The sequence below is a fragment of the Vespa mandarinia genome, chromosome 5 (assembly GCF_050613455.1).
Source record: "Vespa mandarinia isolate Hongniang chromosome 5, ASM5061345v1, whole genome shotgun sequence".
Taxonomy (NCBI): Eukaryota; Metazoa; Arthropoda; class Insecta; order Hymenoptera; family Vespidae; genus Vespa; species Vespa mandarinia.
In genome coordinates this window covers 8294645-8312707 of record NC_140814.1, presented here as the reverse complement: position 1 = coordinate 8312707, position 18063 = coordinate 8294645, and the positions used below count along the sequence as shown (strand labels likewise).

General features: G+C 42.0%; 1 protein-coding gene across 6 annotated transcripts in view; it reads right to left on the bottom strand.

Moving 5' to 3' along the window:
- LOC118450580 (agrin) overlaps positions 1-18063 on the bottom strand; it is a 239896-nt gene that overhangs the window by 130834 nt on the left and 90999 nt on the right. For 5 of the 6 annotated variants that reach the window (XM_085656940.1, XM_035886418.2, XM_085656938.1 and 2 more), the window contains one exon: positions 12664-12699. The exons of the other annotated variant lie outside the window; for it this stretch is intronic. In XM_085656940.1, the coding sequence (XP_085513066.1) occupies positions 12664-12699 (36 nt within the window). The remainder of the gene's footprint in view (positions 1-12663; positions 12700-18063) is intronic. 6 annotated transcript variants of the gene reach the window in all.

Sequence of the window (18063 nt, the reverse complement as noted above, 5' to 3'; positions counted from 1 at the left end):
CCGAATTAACGTTATCCCTTTTCTCGTCGGACAATTTCGCAAAGAACGAGTCGGAGGAGGAGGAGGAGGAGGAGGAGGAGGAGGAGGAGGAGGAGGAGGAGGAGGAGGAGACCGCGATCGCCGAACCGGTCATTTTGCGGACGCGCGTATCGACGTTGGTCGGACAAAGCCGCCGAGAAATGGCTCGAGTCATCGAGAAAAGCGTAACTACGTCTGCGCTCGTTAAGAAGAATCGAAATGTCGGTCATTAGGGGAGAAAGAGGTAGTTTGGCGATAAACGAGAGAATAGGGTCGAGCTATCGCGACGATCGATATTCGCAAATTTATCGTCTCGCGAGTCGTATTTGTCCGGCCAGCCGATTTCGCGCATATTCGCGTAAAATTCTACCTCTCGAAAGTATTCCTCTGCACCCTTCCTGAAATCGAATAATAGCGCGAAATTAGTTTCGCGATTGAAGAGTAATGGTTTTTCGAAAAATTACGATCGGACCGAAATAAAAGAGGCTTTTCGCTAGTTAGCCGGATATATGAGGGACGAAGTGCGACGGCGCATTCCTCAATATCAATCGATTTTTATTAGGGCGCAAATTCGGTAGAAGCGAGAGAAACGATCGTGTTTCGAGGAGAATAACCTTGCCGCAACAAGGTCTATATCTCTAGGTATAGGTAAGGGTAGGAAACGTCGCGCGAGCTCCACCAGGGCTTTGAACGCAATCGACTTCCACGACGGCTGTACCGTGTCGGGTTAATGTGCATTAACGTAACGTAAGACCCGGCACTCCGCATTAGAAAGTCTAATATAGAAACCGCCTTGGCGCGTGCCGGCTGCTCGAGCACATACGCCTCTGCCCGACTTCCGGCCGTCTCGCTACTTTCAAATTATTCGCCGTAAGCTTGTCTGAAAAGCGCGAGCCAAATATTACCGAGACCGGATTAAACTTCTCCATTGTATTCCGTAGGATCGCGACGTACCTGTGGAATTCCTAACCTTGTTGCATCAGCAATGTGGATTCTTCGTGAATTCTTTTTTTATCTGAACGTTTATCTGAACGTTTATCTTTACTAATCGATCTCGTCGACGCTTCTCGACAGGGAAACACGAACACGATCGATATGTGTGTCTCTCTACTATCACTTGATAGCCCTTTTACTCGCTCGCAAGTGGACTTCTTTTTTCATGAATCATTCGTTCTACTAATGATAATTCTGTGGAATAAACTGTCGGCATTAGAATCGAAATGCTGGTTTAATCTACAATATTTAAATCGCATAACGTTCGTTAATTCGCACTTTACATTTCCGACAGATAGTAGGGAACTATCGAAAAGAGGAATCTTTTGTCTAAGCTTTTCCCAAAGGTATTCCCTTTGTCCCGAGACGAATACTCTGTGTCCCGGCACACCCTGTTTTTGTCCGTACCAACCCAGCAGCAGACACGCGAAACTCCTTTCTTCTCCCTCGCCTTTAACAGTCGTATTTCTATTAAAGCGTTCAATCCTTTTCTTTCGTCCTCTTCTTTTCATTACCTCTTTTCGATTCGAACCATCCGCTATAATGGTTCTCGTAACACCTCGCGTACGAGAAACAACGACCTCGCCGTTTGGACACCCTTTTCCACGGGTTGGAGAGTTAAATCCTAGGGCTTTGTGAAAGCCATCCCCTTCTCTCTCTCTCTTTCTTCTTCGTCAGAGACAGGTCGCGAAAACGCACGGGAGGAGACCACCTAAAATATTCCAAAGTGCTATCCTCGTAAAACATAGAAAGCCCGCTCGAACCCTTTTCGATTTATCCCAGTGACGCGTAGTTGCTCCTGCTAGCGCTATCCTTTGTCCGTTGTCAAAGAGGATCGTCTTCCAAGCCTCGAGGCAACTAGCCCTTCCTAAAAGGACTAGGTTAATAACGTCTTTTTTACTTTTCTCCTTCTAATTAACCTAATATCTGATATTTCTTCGATAATTAAAGATGGAAAAAAGGAAAACCGGAGTAAAGGAGCAAATTTATATATGGCGAGAATTTAATTTACCCTTACACCTATTCGTCGCTCGTTCCGTTTACATCGTTGTAATTAGCCGCGTAAGTACATTTTCTTCTTTGAAAATATCTAAGACTAAGATACGAAATTCGCATCCCTTTCGCCTTCTCCTTTCATTACTCGCGTAATCCACTCTAAGAATCTCCATCGTTTACTTCTGACTTCTGCAAGCTGAAAAAGTGCTATTCAAGTTGGAAGTTCTCAATTATAAGGATATGACCGGGTAGATTAAATACTTTTAAGGCGCGCGTGGACGACGAGCCGTGCGGCCAAGTTTTACACTTTCTCAAATTAAGACACGAATAGAGTAATTATTATTAACGGAACGTATGTTCTCACAGACTTCCATTTTATTTTCAATGTCTTTTCTCGTTGAAAGGAGCGCGCAGCACCGAGCGAAGAACGATTCGGTCTAAGTAAGTTATGGCACGAAGTAACTAAGACCTACGGCAGGGGAGAGAGTTAGTTGGAGGCAGTGCGGTTACTTCTAACTTAACGGTGAGACATTCCACCGCTACTTAGAGCTCGATACGTTTCACTTACGGCTGACCCAACGTTCCTTTCACCGCCTCGCGGCATATGCATTTTATACTTCATTTTATTTTACTTTATCATCGTCCGTTGGAGAATAAAAAACGAGCGATCAAGCGCGAGTCCCGGCTAATGAGGGATCATTCGATTTGCAGTAGGATGATGCATCGCTTCCAAAAAATTACGGGAATTACCGAACCTTTTCCAGCGGAGCTTCTCTATTTCTCGACTATATACCATCGCCATCACAAATATCGCTGCTGTAGTAGCTTTAGCAGCACTTTTTCGAAGATGGAGTTTCATCAGGGTGCAATGAAAGTTCGTAACGCTAACGAAGCGATAAAACGTAACGGCGATACGGTAGAGAGTATATATATCTGCCTATATATTCGTGTGTAGACGCGCGTGTCCGTACTTGGTGCATTGTTACTGATCGGATCGAGTGCATCGACCGTCGGACGTTTTTGGAGGACAGCGAAATGGAAGCGAAGAGTTAGAGGATAGGGGTAACATGGTTGAAAGAAAAAAGAGGCCGAGCGAAGGTAGGGGCTGAAAAAAAGAAAGAAACCGAAAGTTCCACATGCGAAAAAAGCCTGGCATCGGTGAAATACTGCCCAGAAAACCGAACGGTCTTCATAAATCCAGCGCGTAAATCAGTCTTTATGGAGTTTCCCTCCGGTTGGTGGTGGTGGTGGTGGTGGTGGTGCCACCGACATCCCTACTGCTGCTGCTGCTGCTGCTGCTGCTGCTGCTGCTGCTGCTGCTGCTGCTGCTGCTGCTGCTCTTGTTGTTGTTGTTGTTGTTGTTGTTGTTGTTGTTGTTGTTGTTGTTGTTGTTGTTGTTGTTGCCGTCGTCGCCGCCGCCGCCACCGCTGCTATTGCTGCTAGTAGGTTGGCTGGTGTTGGCCATTTGGTACGCAGCACATATCCATACATATACCCATATAGAGAGACATATGTATTTCTATGTACGTATGTACATGCGAAGATAAGTGAGTCGTTGCTGAATAGAATAGGTACCTACCTACCAATAAGCATAGCGTGTCTGGCACCTGTACCGCTTTCGCCGTCTATAGATTTTTTTCGGCAAACGCGACCTTACGCAACGCACATACTTGTTCGTTTTTTCAATTCATTTACCTTGTAAATCTCTATGAAACGAAGATATTATTCCCCTTCGATAGCGTTTGAAATTATTCCTTGTACTCCCTTGTACGATAATCCTTAAAAGATCGACGATCCGTAAAATCCGTACGCAAAGTTTGCGCACGAACGACCTTATCGTATATTCAGGCTGCGCGTAAAAGCTTATCGTAAACGATTCACACTGAGCCCTTATAGAGTGGTATTATTAGCCAGCCACGTATTAGGAAAGCGCCTACGTACGTTTAGTTGAAATCGCATTCGCTCATCGGATACCATTTCCGATGCTAATCCCAAATTATCTATCTTTCCTTTTAATCGATATATCATGCGTGACTAATTCTATATCGTTATTTGACTTTGATAATTCAACTTTTCTTATAGACAATTTTTCGATATAATAATTTTTCGTAATAATAAGATGAACCATCATCGGTGTACACCGATTCATTTATCCGATATAAATAATGGATTTTCAAAACTGAACCAGATAGTCCGAATAAAACATATGAATTTCTTGAAATCCAACTGCTACGGTTACAGTTATCGTACAATGATTTATCATCGATTAAACGGTACGTAATGTACCATTGTTGCTCGAACGTGCAGTCAGATAGGAAGGTATATGAGGTCGTATCAGGACGAGTGAAAAGCTGATATTGAGTCGCTATCAAACGTACAACTACAGTTGGATATCGAAGAGTGTTATAGAGAAAGAGAGAGAGAGAGAGAGAGAGAGAGAGAGAGAGAGAGAGAGAGAGAGAGAGAGAGAGAGAGAGAGAGACTTTGAGACATGGGGGTATAATCTGTAATACGTGCTCTACGGTTTTCATCAAAAATTCAATTGGTTATCTCCCATTATCGTAGAAACTCCCATGGAATAAAATCCAAATCTCGTTCTTCGAAATTTTGCGTCTTTGTAGGAAAAATTAATACGAGTTTTGTATCCTTATTGTGATAACAGATATTGTCGAAATATTATATGACATATCGACGAAATATATTGACCAAATTAGTATCGCATTAAATATCGTAGTATTATAAAATGCGCATTTCTTTCGTATATAATTTTATTGAGCGACGAGGACAACTTGTTACAACCTGTTCTCTTTCCTAAATATAGTCTGAAACATTATTTGCTCTTCTAGAAAGAGGTAATAACGATAGTTAAGAATATTTGAAAATCTGAATAAATGTACGACTAACTCGTACGAATTACGAAAGCGTACGTACAATACTTTTACTATATTTTTGCAATACTATTGCAAAAATTTTATAATACTTTTCTCATATGTTCATTATAAAATGACATACGTATATTTATTTTAACCTTTTCAAATTTTCAACCATAATACACGGTGGAAAAAATTTGAAAATTTGTATTTCATTTAAAATATTCTAAAACGTATCCGGAGGATGTTAATGAGAAAAGTATAACGTTGGTTCATGTTTGAATCAATGTTTTATAAACTTGTGTAATTAACTATCTCGCCGTTGTTCAAAAGGGAAAAGGTTCGAGAGCTTTGTTTTTGCTTATTTTACGTCCTTTGTAGAAGATATCTTCGTCATATCATTCGAGCTTTTATGATATCGATAAGGAATGTCAGAAGAATTCCTACGACGAGACTTGGCTCGTTCGGTTACTCCAATGAGTACACAACGAAACTATTTCTTGGCAGTGGTGTGTTGGTAAATTGTCGACATTTTCTCGTTCATCTCTATAGTAGCTGAATGTCGACGTGACGCGAAGTCGAAAGGAGAATCAAATGCCTCCGAATGCTTTTTAGTGACGCGTTTGTAGAAGGCATCTTCTTGTCAGTGAAGTACCTTTGTAGTAGCCTTGCGAGCACATCGACCAATACTCCTTCGCATTTTCCCTTATGTATGAGTTATGTAGGTACGAGTACTACTATCTGAACGATACAGGGAAACTGCCTTCGTAAATCTCGGTCGGTAGTCCCTAAGGGACCATGTCTCAGTCACAGTACGCGGCTACAGAAGTTAAAGGGTCTCCCGCTCGAACATTCACGTACGCCAATATAGACGCGAGGGTGAGAGAGAGAGAGAGAGAGAGAGAGAGAGAGAGAGACAGATCGTGGCAGCTTCAAATTCGCTCGATACAGCATTAATGCGGCTAAATTATTCATTTAAAGTTATGACAAAGTCTCGACGGAAAATACAATTGATCATCGTTCAAAATTTTAGTGTGGCTGATAGCCGAAAGTACGATCTCGATGTGAGATTATTAAAATATGAAATATAATACGTATGAATAATAAAATGTATTTTAATTTATTCAAAATCATCGTGATTACAAGTTATTGCGCATAAAATATTAGAAGCGGTAAAAAAAAGCCATTTAATTTCAGTTCTTTCAGTTTCGTTCAGTCGCAGATTTTCTACACGCTGTGCTGCGAACAACGCGCATCGATCGAGCAAACAGAATATATTTTAACTGCAGTTTGAAGATGTATATATATATATATATATATACACATATGCACGCAAATGTAGATAGATATCTATGTACAACGTAAAATCGTAGCTGACGTTAAAAATCCACCCTTTCTTTCGAAAGGAAGCGGAAACGTCGATAAATGATAAAAAATGAAGCTTCCTTTTCTGTCTCTCTCTCTCTCTCTCTCTCTCTCTCTCTCTCTCTCTCTCTCTCTCTCTTTCAACAGTTACGTTAATTTACAATGTCAATGTAAAACTTAGTAAAGTGCATCCTCATTTTTTACCTCTTTTACGCGAGATACAAACGCATTTACCGAACAACAGAATTCTAACTCATTGGAAGCGTAGAGATCGACATTTTCTATAGCGTATCATAAAGGAAACGAATAAAATAGAAACTGATACAAAATGCATACGTCAATCGTAACACGACAGCAACTGTTTAACGTCAAATTAAGATAAAAAATATCGAGGTATCGGCAATAGGCAGAATGTAATATTTATCGTTAGCATGGAATTTAAGCCGATAAATGAATGAAGCGATACGTCACAATTTTTCATTTTATCGATAAAATCGCTTTTGATTAACGGACCTGTAATAGACAGAGAAGAGAGAGAGAGAGGTGGTGGTGGAGGAGATGTAATGGGAGGAGCAGAGAGAGAGAGAGAGAGAGAGAGAGAGAGAGAGAGAGAGAGAGAGAGAGCGAAGATAAGAGGGATTATCGCTGAAAGTAAATTTCAGTTTGGTATCCACTTTTATTATAGTTCGCAGTGCAAGCCGAGTACTACCGATCGTTACGTAAATACAATAAAATGTTATGACACGTTATTACGTCGCTCATTATGTGGTCGACATGAATCGCCGCTATTTTCACGTCGAGCACAAACGATTGTCGGGGAACAGAATGATGCTTTACATCCTCGACTCGTAGCAATCGATATCACTGATGTTCCACTAAACAACGCTTTTCGAATAATAAACGAGTACCCTTGATTCCATGAAAATGGATTTTCGAGCGGACATAAAATACTCTGAGTTATCTAAAATCATTTTTCGTGTCAATAGACAATATTGTCGGTAAAACTAATGTTTGCAAAATAAAGATTTTATTCGATACTTGCATCAAAAAGCGAAACAGTTGAGAGAAATTTATTTCTATTTCTATTCTAATCAAATTCGTGCATATATAACAAAAATTACGATTGAAAATAAAACGGATTAACGTACGAAAGGGAAATATTTCAAATAGTTTTATTTTTCTTCGATATTGGAAAAAAAAATCATCGTACGATCGTCGTATACAGCACCTTCTCGATAAAGGCGCTTATTGCGCTATGTTTTATCGCATATAACCGTTTACATATTTTTCATTTTCATGGTATTCTTATGTGGTGCAGTTGCTCGAGGAGACGATAACCGAGAAATAGTTGAAGAACGAATAGAAGTATGTTCGTTGCGTCGGACGAAGGACGAGAAGAGACCGGGAGAGAAGGAAGAGGAGAAAAGAAAGGATTTCTGCGGAGGAAAGGTAGCTCAAGAGCTTAGCTTTATCTCGGGGGGGAAAGCAATTTCTTAGCGAAACCTTATCTTAGAACGTGCGCGTAAGTACATTGCGCGTCAATAATAGCGACTACTGGGGAGATACTCTTGCCGTTTGACGCCATTTTTTTCTTTTCTCTTCTTTTTTCTTTTCTTTTTTTTTTTTTTTTTTTTCTTTTGTTGCTTCGAATTGCTTAATTCATTCCTATTGATCACAGTTATAATTAATAATACAATTAGAGTCTAATATCGAATATTCTCGCGCGTAAGACTCTTTATTTCGACGATCCTATTAGTTGACGATGAAAATGGGTATATATCGAGAGAAACGAGATGGGAGTAATAGCGAAATTAAATCCAGTGATTACCGGAAGATCGTTCGAGCGATAGTAGAGCGGACGGCGTATTGTCATCGTCGTTGGATGATTACGAGGATAGTGGATTTAGCGGAGGATATACAACAACTTTCCAATCCCAATGGTCCAAAGCGTGTAACCTATTACCCAAAGTTCAAAGCTTTCCAACACACCTGCTCTGCCGTTGCTGGTAAAGCGCGCATGGTGCTCGCGACAAGCTCGAGACCGATATTAGTGGATAGCCCGATAATTCTGGCCAATGTCCGTCCGAGCTTTGCTGCGGGCGATTCGAAAGAAGAAAGAAGAAAAAGAGCTAAAAGGAGGAAGAAAGAGGAAAAGAGAGAAAGAGAATAAAAAGGAAAAACAAAGAAAAGCCGGATCCCCGTCGGTATCGCCCTTTTCACCCCTCTTCGTGTACGAGAACTTTCCCACCTCTTTCTATTCTGCGTGTAATTTATCGACGAATACCTCCTTTTTTCTTCCTCGTATGCATTCCTCCACCCTTTCTACGTCTCTCTCTCTCTCTCTCTCTCTCTCTTTCAAGTCCTTTACTTTTCTTTCTTCCTATCTTTCTTCCTGCCCCATTCCTAGCGGCGGCAAAGAGCAGAGACCACGAGGACGCAGGGATTTATAGTAACTGCACCCTGTAGTCGTAGAATATTTTCGGTAGAAATTTTTACCAGGCCTTTTTTCTCCGACGCTATTCCGGGACATACCATTCTCTCTCGCCGTCTGGAACACTGTGTCTAGGAGAAGCTACGTCTAGGAGAGGCTCACATCGGTCTCCGGAGAGCACGTCTCGTTGACGCATCGTCCTTCTTTTTCCTTCGTTTTCGCTTAAGCCTCGCGAACGAAGAAAAATATTTACCGATACCCCTAAAAAATCTCCTAGAAACCTCTGAATATTTGTTGAATCTTTCGACACGCGAACAGTTCGTGGACGTTTTAACAAGATCACATTCTAAACGTGACATCTCGTGCGTTCCACGATTCGATCGATTAGAAACGCACCTACGAACATCGCATTGAAATCGAAATCGTTCCTATATTTGCGGTAGATAATTGATCGTCAGTGTTGCTACTGGCATTACGAAACGAAAAGCCAACGTGCGTTCGAGAGTTCTGCGTTCCAGGGGAGAGCTCGAGCCTACCCGAATTATCAGGTGAGAGCGCGCATACGTATGCGAATTTCGCTTTCGAGTCGGCATCGATCCGTTACGGAGAAACCTGACGTTTTTTTAAACTTCAGTGTCTCTCAACTTCGCTTCATAAGTTTTCGTTAGAGTTACAACAGAGTCATATCTTCCCTTTCCTTTCTTTTATTTCATTTCTTTCTTCTCCTTCTTGGCTCGAATGAAGCTTTCGCAAGAAGCGAACGATTTATTCGACGACTCCATATCGCGGATGTGCTCAAGTGTCGAATATACTGAACGTATCCATTTGTGGATATTACACATCGATATGCATCCATCCAGGGATGTCTAGATTTGGGTAAATACTTAAAGGAATATGTTACGGCATCGTGATATATAGGATATAACTAGAAGGCAGGATTTTTCACGCGCGTATAAATGTGTATAATCGAGCCATCTGTGCTCTTGCGACGACGCGTATTCCCTTGGAAACATATTGTCGTGGATCTTTTAAGGGCGTTAAATCGAATGGACCCATTAAAATGGAAATAATCAGCCCCGTTGGTCGCGCGATCTCTCACAGCGGCCCATAACGCATTCACTCGATAAGATCAACGAACGTCGCTGATCTCAGAGGGGTTACAGAGAGATTGCGGAGGAATGCAAGCTAGGGACTGCATCTAAATGTACATTGTGCCAAATGATCCGACATTCCAGTGCATAGTCGAACTCAAAGTCCGTCGCTTGTGCGTAATACTGTCATCGGAACATCTAATACCGCTCGAAGTAACCACAGTCAAAGTATCCACGTCATCCGGAGTATTCGCAATTTCCGCCTAACCGTATTCAATATCCGAATGTTCGAACTTTGAATATCCGTGCGCGGTGCATCGTCGAAACGTTAGTATTGGTAAACTATTCGAACAATGGTAACCCTATCCAACGTTCGCTCCTCTCTACGTATGTACTCTAACTTTGCTAATAATTGATAATCGTGCCGCTAGTATTCCCAAGGCTCGCTTGAGAATCCTCAGCCGATCTCGAGATGTTTTTCGCGGACTTTGAACGAAAAGAAACGAAAAGGTAAAAGGGAAAAAAGAAAAAAAAAGGAAGAAGAAAAAAGAAAAGAAAGAAGAAAAAGAAAAGAAAAGAAAAGAAAAGAAAAGAAAAGAAAAAGGACGCTAAAAGAGTTCTTGGACGTGTCAGAGAGATCGTACGCGCATATCACTGGGCATACGACATACTGAGGCGTGTCGTCGTATTCTGGGAATAAACGAAATGGACGAACGCACGATTCGAAAACTTCCCTCGTCATTTTTTCTCTACGCGTTATTTGTCTAACCTCGTTTTTCGCACGCTGTTAATTAACAGGCTCGCCGACAAACGTTCGTAATTACGCTCGCTGGAAGACAGCAAGATGCGGGGCAGCTCGTACAAATGTATGTATATTTTTTTCCCCCCAACCTTTTACACGTCCATTACTCCTCTCTCTTTCTGTCTCTCTCTCGTTCTCGTTACTACTTCTTTCCATCCACCTTCGCTCATCCTCTTTTCCATATACCTTTTAGCGCGGCTCTCGATCTCTTTCTCGTTTCTACATTGCGGTTGTTCTATCTACCTTTATCCGCATATAACTCGTTTGCTTCCGATAATAGACCGTAAAATGAGTTCTCGACAAAAGGAGTAAGATAAAAAGAGAAAAATTCTCATATGTCGTTGGTACGATTTATTTTGCTCCTTCGAATATTCGGTTAAAAGGAAAAAAAGAAAGGGCGAACAAGATCGACGCCATTTTGTTAATTAAAAATGAAAAGAAAATGTGAAAATTAATACTATATAATACACCTACGTAGCTGCTTGGAGAATATTACGTTTCCGTTTTCTCCTCGAAAAATATCGTGAATTACGTTTAGACGTGTAACACGCGAAACGTTTTTTCAGTAGACTCGAATGGTGGGTCCATGCATTTGCACGTAGAAGCGCGTACATACCTATATCTACAATACGTAGGTATATGTACATGTAATATGTACGTATATGGGGGGTACGCGTGCGAAACGAGAGAAGGAATTCCGCGTCTCCGGCTACGTGACAGAGCGGAAATAAAAGTGTAGTGAAATTTTCCAGTTTTCATTGCTGAAAGTAACAAAGTTTAGAGAATGAAAGACGAGCTTTACGAGGCGCATAACCGTGCGGTATGAGCGTTGTCTTCCGTGGAACGCGCCGTAATAGTAATTCTTTTTCTTCCGTCGCACGCTCGTTCGCGCCTTTTTCTTTTCTTTCCTTTCTTTTTTGTTTTTGTTTTCTCTCTCTCTCTCTCTCTCTCTCTCTCTCTCTCTCTCTCTCTCGCTGCGCTCCAGACGCGCGGGCACGCATACCTCGAAAGTCAATCGGTCGAGTAAAGGAATTTCGAGCTGACGCAGTCTTTTTCATTCGGTATTGAAAATCGCTCTTCTCTTCGCTTCGCTGACACATTGCGCGCGTATTAAGGAAGCCTCGATAATTGCTCGTGTACCTTGTTAGCAAAGTCGTTGGTCGTTAAACTTTCTTCGGTTTTCCTTTCTCTCCGTGTCTACTTAAAGAACTCGGAACGTTTTTACTTACGCTATCGTTATTTAACTTTAGCCAAAATATTGATTTTAATTATTTCGCCAATTCGAAGTAACGAAAACATAAGAGATATACGATAGTGTACTTGGCCGCACTTTGCAATCGCACGAAGCAAAGACGAAAGGGTTCGTATTACGCGCGGTCCTCGGTTTTTCTATTTTAAGGCGAGTCATCTGCCGAGAGAGACGGTAAATTTGGACGGTGCGTTTTTCGCGTAGCTTAATACCAAGTGATTTTTAAGATTTTTTCGATTAGAAAAGGAGCTATTAAGGACAGAAAACGTCTAGGATGAACGATGAATATCGCGCGCCCAACGTTCCCTCCTTCGCGTCGGGTATATTCCAAGATTTCAAAGAAGAGAAAGAATACAACCAGCGCGCTTATTCATCGTCCGATGAAAGCGAACGAGAGGTAACGAGGATCGCTTTTCAAAATGACAATAGGCCCTTTTTTAAAGTAGCTTCACCCTTAGATCCTCTTGCACATTTTATACGAATCGAGCTTCCCTCTTCAAATTTCCTTCTTCGAAGAGAAAATGTTTCTTTTTTTTTTTTTTTTTTTTTCCATTGAAGCAAGAGAGTGTGCTTGGTTAATTGAGTCCTATGTCGGTTGAAATCGGCGTAGGTGCATTTCTTACAACCGTCGACTCCCCCCTTCTGTGGAATTGGACATGCAACGTTAGAGCCCCTTCGAGCCCCTGAGATAAATCCTCTTTTTTTCGACTTTGCAAAGATACGTAATATTTTTAAATAAAAATAAGGGAAAAGTAATCTATCACTTGTAGGACTTTTCGGCACGTTCGTTTGTTAAAGATTAAGCAAAAAGCTGCAAGAACGTGCGAGAGCATTTGTCAATGACTTACCCTCGACAACGGGATGGCGTGGTTTGTAGGACATATCTGAAAAGAGAAAGGGTTAGTATTAGTCTTCGATTAGTGATAGAGCAATCGAAAGCAAGCGCATTTACCTTTACCATTAGTGATTACGCTTAGTAACGTAGAAAAAAATAAATGTCGATGATATGAGCTCGATGGAGTACGAAGTTCGTATGGAGTTTATTGTCTCCGCGATGCGTTCTTAGGCGACTAAAGCGATTCGCTGGAGGAACGTGTCGAGCCAGTTAAGGAAAACGCGTTGAAAGGTAGACGACGTTAACTTGGGCCGGGCTAAAGTTTCAGAAGCAAATAACAGGGACTACCGGGTCCTTGACTCCGCGCAACATCCGTTGCTGCTGCTGCTGCTGCTGCTGCTGCTGGTCTGATGTTCCTCGTGAAACTTTTAATTATCCTTTCCTGGGTATCCCTTTAATGAAGAGCCTCCTCCAGCGTCGTGCGCCAGCGCACGTATGACGTTGAAAATAATTACAAGTTTTCATATGAATTTCGGGAAATAAGCGGAAAGCCGGTTGCGTTTAATCCACGAAAGACGTATTTCGAAATCGTCTCAGTTGTAACAATAAGTAAAGGATACGCCTAAAGTTTTCGCTATTACGTAGCTCTCATCGCGCCGAAAATCTATTGAAGGTAGCGTAAACGAGACGGAACGATAACGTAACGATAATAACGAACACGAGTGATAATAACGAAACGTACGTGACGTTTATTAGGAAATGAGCACGATTAAAGTTGGATACGTGGAACGAATGCGTACGCGTTGGAAGCTAGGGTTATTGTTATTGTTATTATCACTTATAATCGCGCGACATAACGTTATCCTAATTTTCATAATGCGCATTTACGAAGCTTCGACTTACTAGACATTACATAAAAAAAAAAAAAAAAGAAAAGTAGGTATACCTACCCTCGCGTATAGTTAGCAATTTGTAAGCTTTTGAGAAATTTTATTATAAAGTTCCCCATCCGTTGTTCGGTGGTTAGCGAAGCGAATGATTTATTACTGTTACCCGGTCAGAGCATTTTTTTCGATTATTCGCCTCGACGAAGATAGAGCAGCTGGAGATCGCGATACCGTACAATTTTTAATAACCATTGTTCCGCGATGCGGCCGGACTCATGCGCGTCTACGTGCTACTATCACGTAGATGAAATCTGAATGGCAAATTCTCGAATACAGCTACGCTTTATCCATCAAGAACGCAAAAGCAATTAGAAGTTTGTCTCGTTACGAGATCGATCGATAGCAACGATAGGATTTTTCAACCGAGAACTCGTATCGCAGGATCGATACTATCCCGGTACTATCCATAAATCCATAAATTGATATATATGTTGACCTGTGCGCGTAGAAACGAAGGAAAATACGGAGGGGACGTTTTCGACGTTTGACTTTCTATTCGTACACTTGCCGGGTGGATTTTCATTTTCGAATGGCTAAGCAAAAACGATGCGATCGGCGAATGGACGGTAATTCGTAAGGGCCGACGTCTTTTCGAACGTAGGAGGGAGTATGGGATTACGGTAAACGAGGAGCAGTTGAAGACAGGTGGCGCTCTTACTAAGTAACGATATGTATGCAGCCGGCTTCCATGAGAACTCGCGCGCGGAGATATCTCGCCGAAATCTTGCCAATATTTTCCCCTATATTTTCCCTTTTCCGTTCGAGCTATATATCCGTGGCTTGGCGCGCACATGGTTAACACGTGTCGTCACTCCCACAAGCAACGCGGTAAAACACGCCACCCGTCGTTACGCTCGCATTGCGTACCGAACCGTTCTAAGTGTGCTCTCTCTCTCTCTCTCTCTCTCTCTCTCTCTCTCTCTCTCTCTCTCTCTCTCTCTCTCTCTATCGGCTTAATATCTTACAAATACCGATCATCGCTCATGATTATTAGTTCGCACCAACTGTCAAACTTGATGTCAATCGTACAAAAGGCCATCGTGACGAAACGCGAGATGTGAAAATATCGAGAGAATTTGCAAACGGCGCAAGAGTTTAAACGAGAAGAAAATGCGTTGGAAAACATTGTAAATTATTTCGAACGCGTAGCCGTGGGCCGTTTACGAAACGTTACCGTAATAGAATTGGGAATGAGTAAAAGGGATTGTTTGTAGAACGATTTATGGCATGGCAAAAGCGAGAGACATCTTTCTGCATCGATATCGTTTTTGGTCAAAGACTAATTTGATACTTCGTACACGTAGACGCGATATTTCATTTTCTTTTTCTCTTTATCGAAGGGGCCCTGGAGTAAATGCGTTTGCGCGAAAATGTGCCTGTAATAGGAAGGGTCCAAGTACTATTTATGTATAGGCGTATACTCTTGTGAAAAACTTCAAAGAGAATCGAAAAACGCCATTTCTATGAAAAACGTTTCAGACCGAGCGAACACTTGGGGACGCTCCCTGTTGCTTCATTGACCTGCAAACCGACCCGGCGAAATTGGAAATGCATTAATTTTCCATTTTACTTTCCTCGACAACCGAAGCAGTTATTAAACTAATAAGAGGGAAAAAAAAGGCCGAATAGGACGATTATGGGCGTGCTTTGATTCGTTCGTCGCCATCAACGCGACGATCCCTCCTGGCAGGCCACATGTATCTTTCGGCTCGCTCGAGATCGGGTAGAACGACGATCCGGTTTTCTTTATACCAACTCTATCTCCAGAAGCTTAAGCAAATTCGAATCGAACATATACCCATCGGCCCTTTGAATAGTATGCGACGCAGCGACTGATTAAATTCCTTCCTTTCGCATTAGTTCTCGTGCAATCGGTTATTCGAATTTTTTCCCCCCGTTTTATGGCCGTTCTGCCAAAGCCGATGCGCCTTTAATCCGATTAATCCATCTTCCGTATCGTACGATTAATTGAAATAGTAATATGTAACTATAGGCGTAAGGGAAAAAAAAAATTCGATAGACGAAGCAATTATCATTTCCCCTTACTTTTTTCATCACCCAATATCCATTTCTCAATCATCGATTGAGCGTTTCATGTCGATAAATTGATGAGATGCGCAGATACGCGGGATAATTAGTGAAACGTTCTACGCTCGTATCGTCCCTATCGTCATCATGTGAACATGAAGATCCCTTTTCGAGGATCATACGAGGAGAATGCAGTAACATCATCCGTTTCGATACCGAGAGATCGATAACTTGGACGCTTGTCGTGCAATTCGAGTATCAGTGATTAATGCGGACCGACCGAATCTACTCTTACTTACTCGTCGATAACCTTTAAAGGTAACGAACAAAAATGACGACTAATTAGGTGTGCAGGGATGTACTTATGTCGACGTAAAGGAATAAAATTTACTAAAGGAATTTACGTTGCAAAGCTCAAAGCTTGGTCATTACTTTCTCTCAACCTTTTGAGTTCCAAGATCGGGGGCTAGCTTCCGACAGAAACACAGAAAATACTCTTTCGATCGGAGCCACTCTGCGCTAGCGATTGATTCTGGCGATATTTCAGCACAACTTTTCATCGACCGTCCGACCGATCGACCGACCGATCGACCGACCGACCGACCGACCGACCGGCGCGAAAAATGAAGAAAGTTTTCCTTCCAGTTTCGTGCTCACGTCTTTCCTAACTGCGCCCACGTGCCCAATATACTTACCAACTCCCGTGAGTTCTCTGTTTGCGTCGAGCACACACGGATGCGCGTCCGTCTTCAATGTTATTTCAACGAAAGCATAGGACGAAAATTTACGGACACGCCGAGGATAGAATGGAGGATGCGTTAAGTGATATAAAGGTCGAGATACGTGACGGAAAAACTCGCTCAAACTTGCTCGAAACTCCATAGATACGTGTCTACGTAGGTTCGTTGAACAGGATTCGTCCAAGGCGCTCGTTAAACCGTAGATAGTAGTTATTTTCTATTAACAGCGCATACGATATCTCGATGGAAACATTCGCGAGAACGGAGAGAAAATGGCGGAGGCGGTATCTTTTATTAAAATATATGCCCGGGCAAAACTGGATCTGGCAACGGAGAATTTCATTAAGAGAGCCATTTGTTAAAGACCTTACATATAAGAGCAATAACCGGTAATTGCCTTATCAACTTTTGGACGATAGGACGGGGAAGTAAGTGGATTGCTATCTCTATCCAAAGAATTTTTTAACGCATCCGTTACGAATAAGGGGGCTATGGATTCATCGTTATATCCGCCACGTTTATCGTCGACGAAGTTACTTTGAAATTCCGTTAAATCGCTTAAAATTTGGATTGTCAGATACTACGTCAATTAACAATGATGGCTATGCAATTAATAATTGATACGATAAGCGATACGTACAAAATTCATATCCGGATCGATGCGAGTATTACTTCGACCGTTCTCGAGTATTACTTCGATCACAACGATATACGGTATTATCTACTATATACCACGTGTGTATACGTGTGTGTGTATATATATATATATATATATATATATATATATATATATATACACAGTACTACTAATATCAAATTTTCTTACCTTACGGTTAAGTTTATCATCGTATTATCGACATACAAGAGAGAGGTAAGAAAAGAAAAAGAAGAAAGAAGCGAGAGATCGCCGACAAGAAGGTCGAGAAAGCGAATCGATCGAAGTCGTTTGGAGGCACGTCGAAGCACACACAAAGGACAGAGTTCGAAAGAGCAGAGGGTTCGCTTACGTGAAGGGAGTACGATGCGAGCTGTCCCGTACGTGCACTGCGGACCTTTGCCGCAGAATGAGAATTTAGTATGTAAGGCACGCGTTCGCATCCGCCTTTATGAGCGTTTCCCGCGATTCCTCCATTTCGTCCTCGTTCTCAGCCAAGCTCGCAGCGTCACAATTCAGGGATGGGCTCAGGGTTTTGGGATTAAGGACGCTGCCGATCATATTAAGGCCAGAGAGAATATCTCTAGCCCCCGGATCCTCCTTATCCGCTTTTCCACGATCCCCCTAAAATCCGCTCGCGCGCGCGCGCGCGCGCGCACATTTGTTCCACATAAATTACAAAGAGCGCATCGTTTCTCGGGCGTATGCACCCCACATCCAGCGAGATGCTACTTTATAGACAAAATCACCGCATTTATCCTAGGACCTACTATTCCGCAGCGATTAACGATGAGCATTTAGTAAAGGAGGGATTAGTGTCAATAGAGAGAACAATCCTGTCGTAGAAAAGTTCCTTCGTCTCTCGGACCAGTCGAATTCGGCCCGTTGAATTCTATTAAATTCGATTGAACTTGAGGTCGATTAGGGACGTTAATTAACCGGGCATCCCCGTAAAAACGAAATTATCCTTTCCATCTAATCTTATCTATAACATTTCTAAGTTGCGTTTAATGACATTGTAAAACATAGCTGTACTTTATCCT